The sequence below is a fragment of the Cucurbita pepo genome, unplaced genomic scaffold (assembly GCF_002806865.2).
Source record: "Cucurbita pepo subsp. pepo cultivar mu-cu-16 unplaced genomic scaffold, ASM280686v2 Cp4.1_scaffold005893, whole genome shotgun sequence".
Taxonomy (NCBI): domain Eukaryota; kingdom Viridiplantae; phylum Streptophyta; class Magnoliopsida; order Cucurbitales; family Cucurbitaceae; genus Cucurbita; species Cucurbita pepo.
Window position 1 is genome coordinate 1 of NW_019651856.1, and position 636 is coordinate 636.

Below are 636 nucleotides of genomic sequence, written 5' to 3' on the forward strand. Positions count from 1 at the left end.
TATTTGAAGATCGGAGATCAGATTCCCGCGGACGGAGTGTTCCTCGATGGACATTCGCTGAAGATCGACGAATCGAGTATGACTGGAGAGAGCGAACACGCTGAAGTAAATCACGAAATTAATCCGTTTCTGCTATCAGGAACCAAAGTGAACGATGGATTTGGTGTGATGATGGTGACTTCTGTGGGAATGAACACAGCCTGGGGAGAAATGATGAGTTCAATTAGAAGGGAAATTAATGAGGAAACTCCACTGCAAGCTCGTCTGAACAAGATGACCGCCATTATCGGGAAGCTAGGACTGACGGTCGCAGTGGTGGTGCTTCTTGTTCTTCTGGCTCGCTATTTCACTGGTAGCACCGGCGAGTTCAATGGAAGCAAGACGAGGTTCGATGATGTTATGAATGCAGTTCTTGGCATGGTTGCGGCGGCTGTTACAATCGTTGTGGTGGCGATTCCGGAAGGTTTGCCTCTAGCTGTTACTTTAACTTTAGCTTACTCCATGAAAAAGATGATGGCGGATAATGCAATGGTTCGGAAACTCTCTGCTTGTGAGACCATGGGCTCAGCAACAACAATTTGTACCGATAAAACTGGTACCCTTACTTTGAATCAGATGAAAGTTACAGAGTTTTGG

The 636-nt window shown here is 46.2% G+C and overlaps 1 protein-coding gene across 1 annotated transcript; it reads left to right on the forward strand.

Annotated features, from left to right (window-relative positions):
- Positions 1-3: 3 nt before the first annotated feature.
- On the forward strand, positions 4-630 carry LOC111787139 (putative calcium-transporting ATPase 13, plasma membrane-type; the record flags this gene model as incomplete). Its single annotated transcript, XM_023667260.1, has 1 exon — positions 4-630. A coding segment is annotated over one exon (627 nt), but the record flags the coding sequence as incomplete, so codon positions are not given.
- Between the last annotated feature and the right edge of the window lie 6 nt (positions 631-636).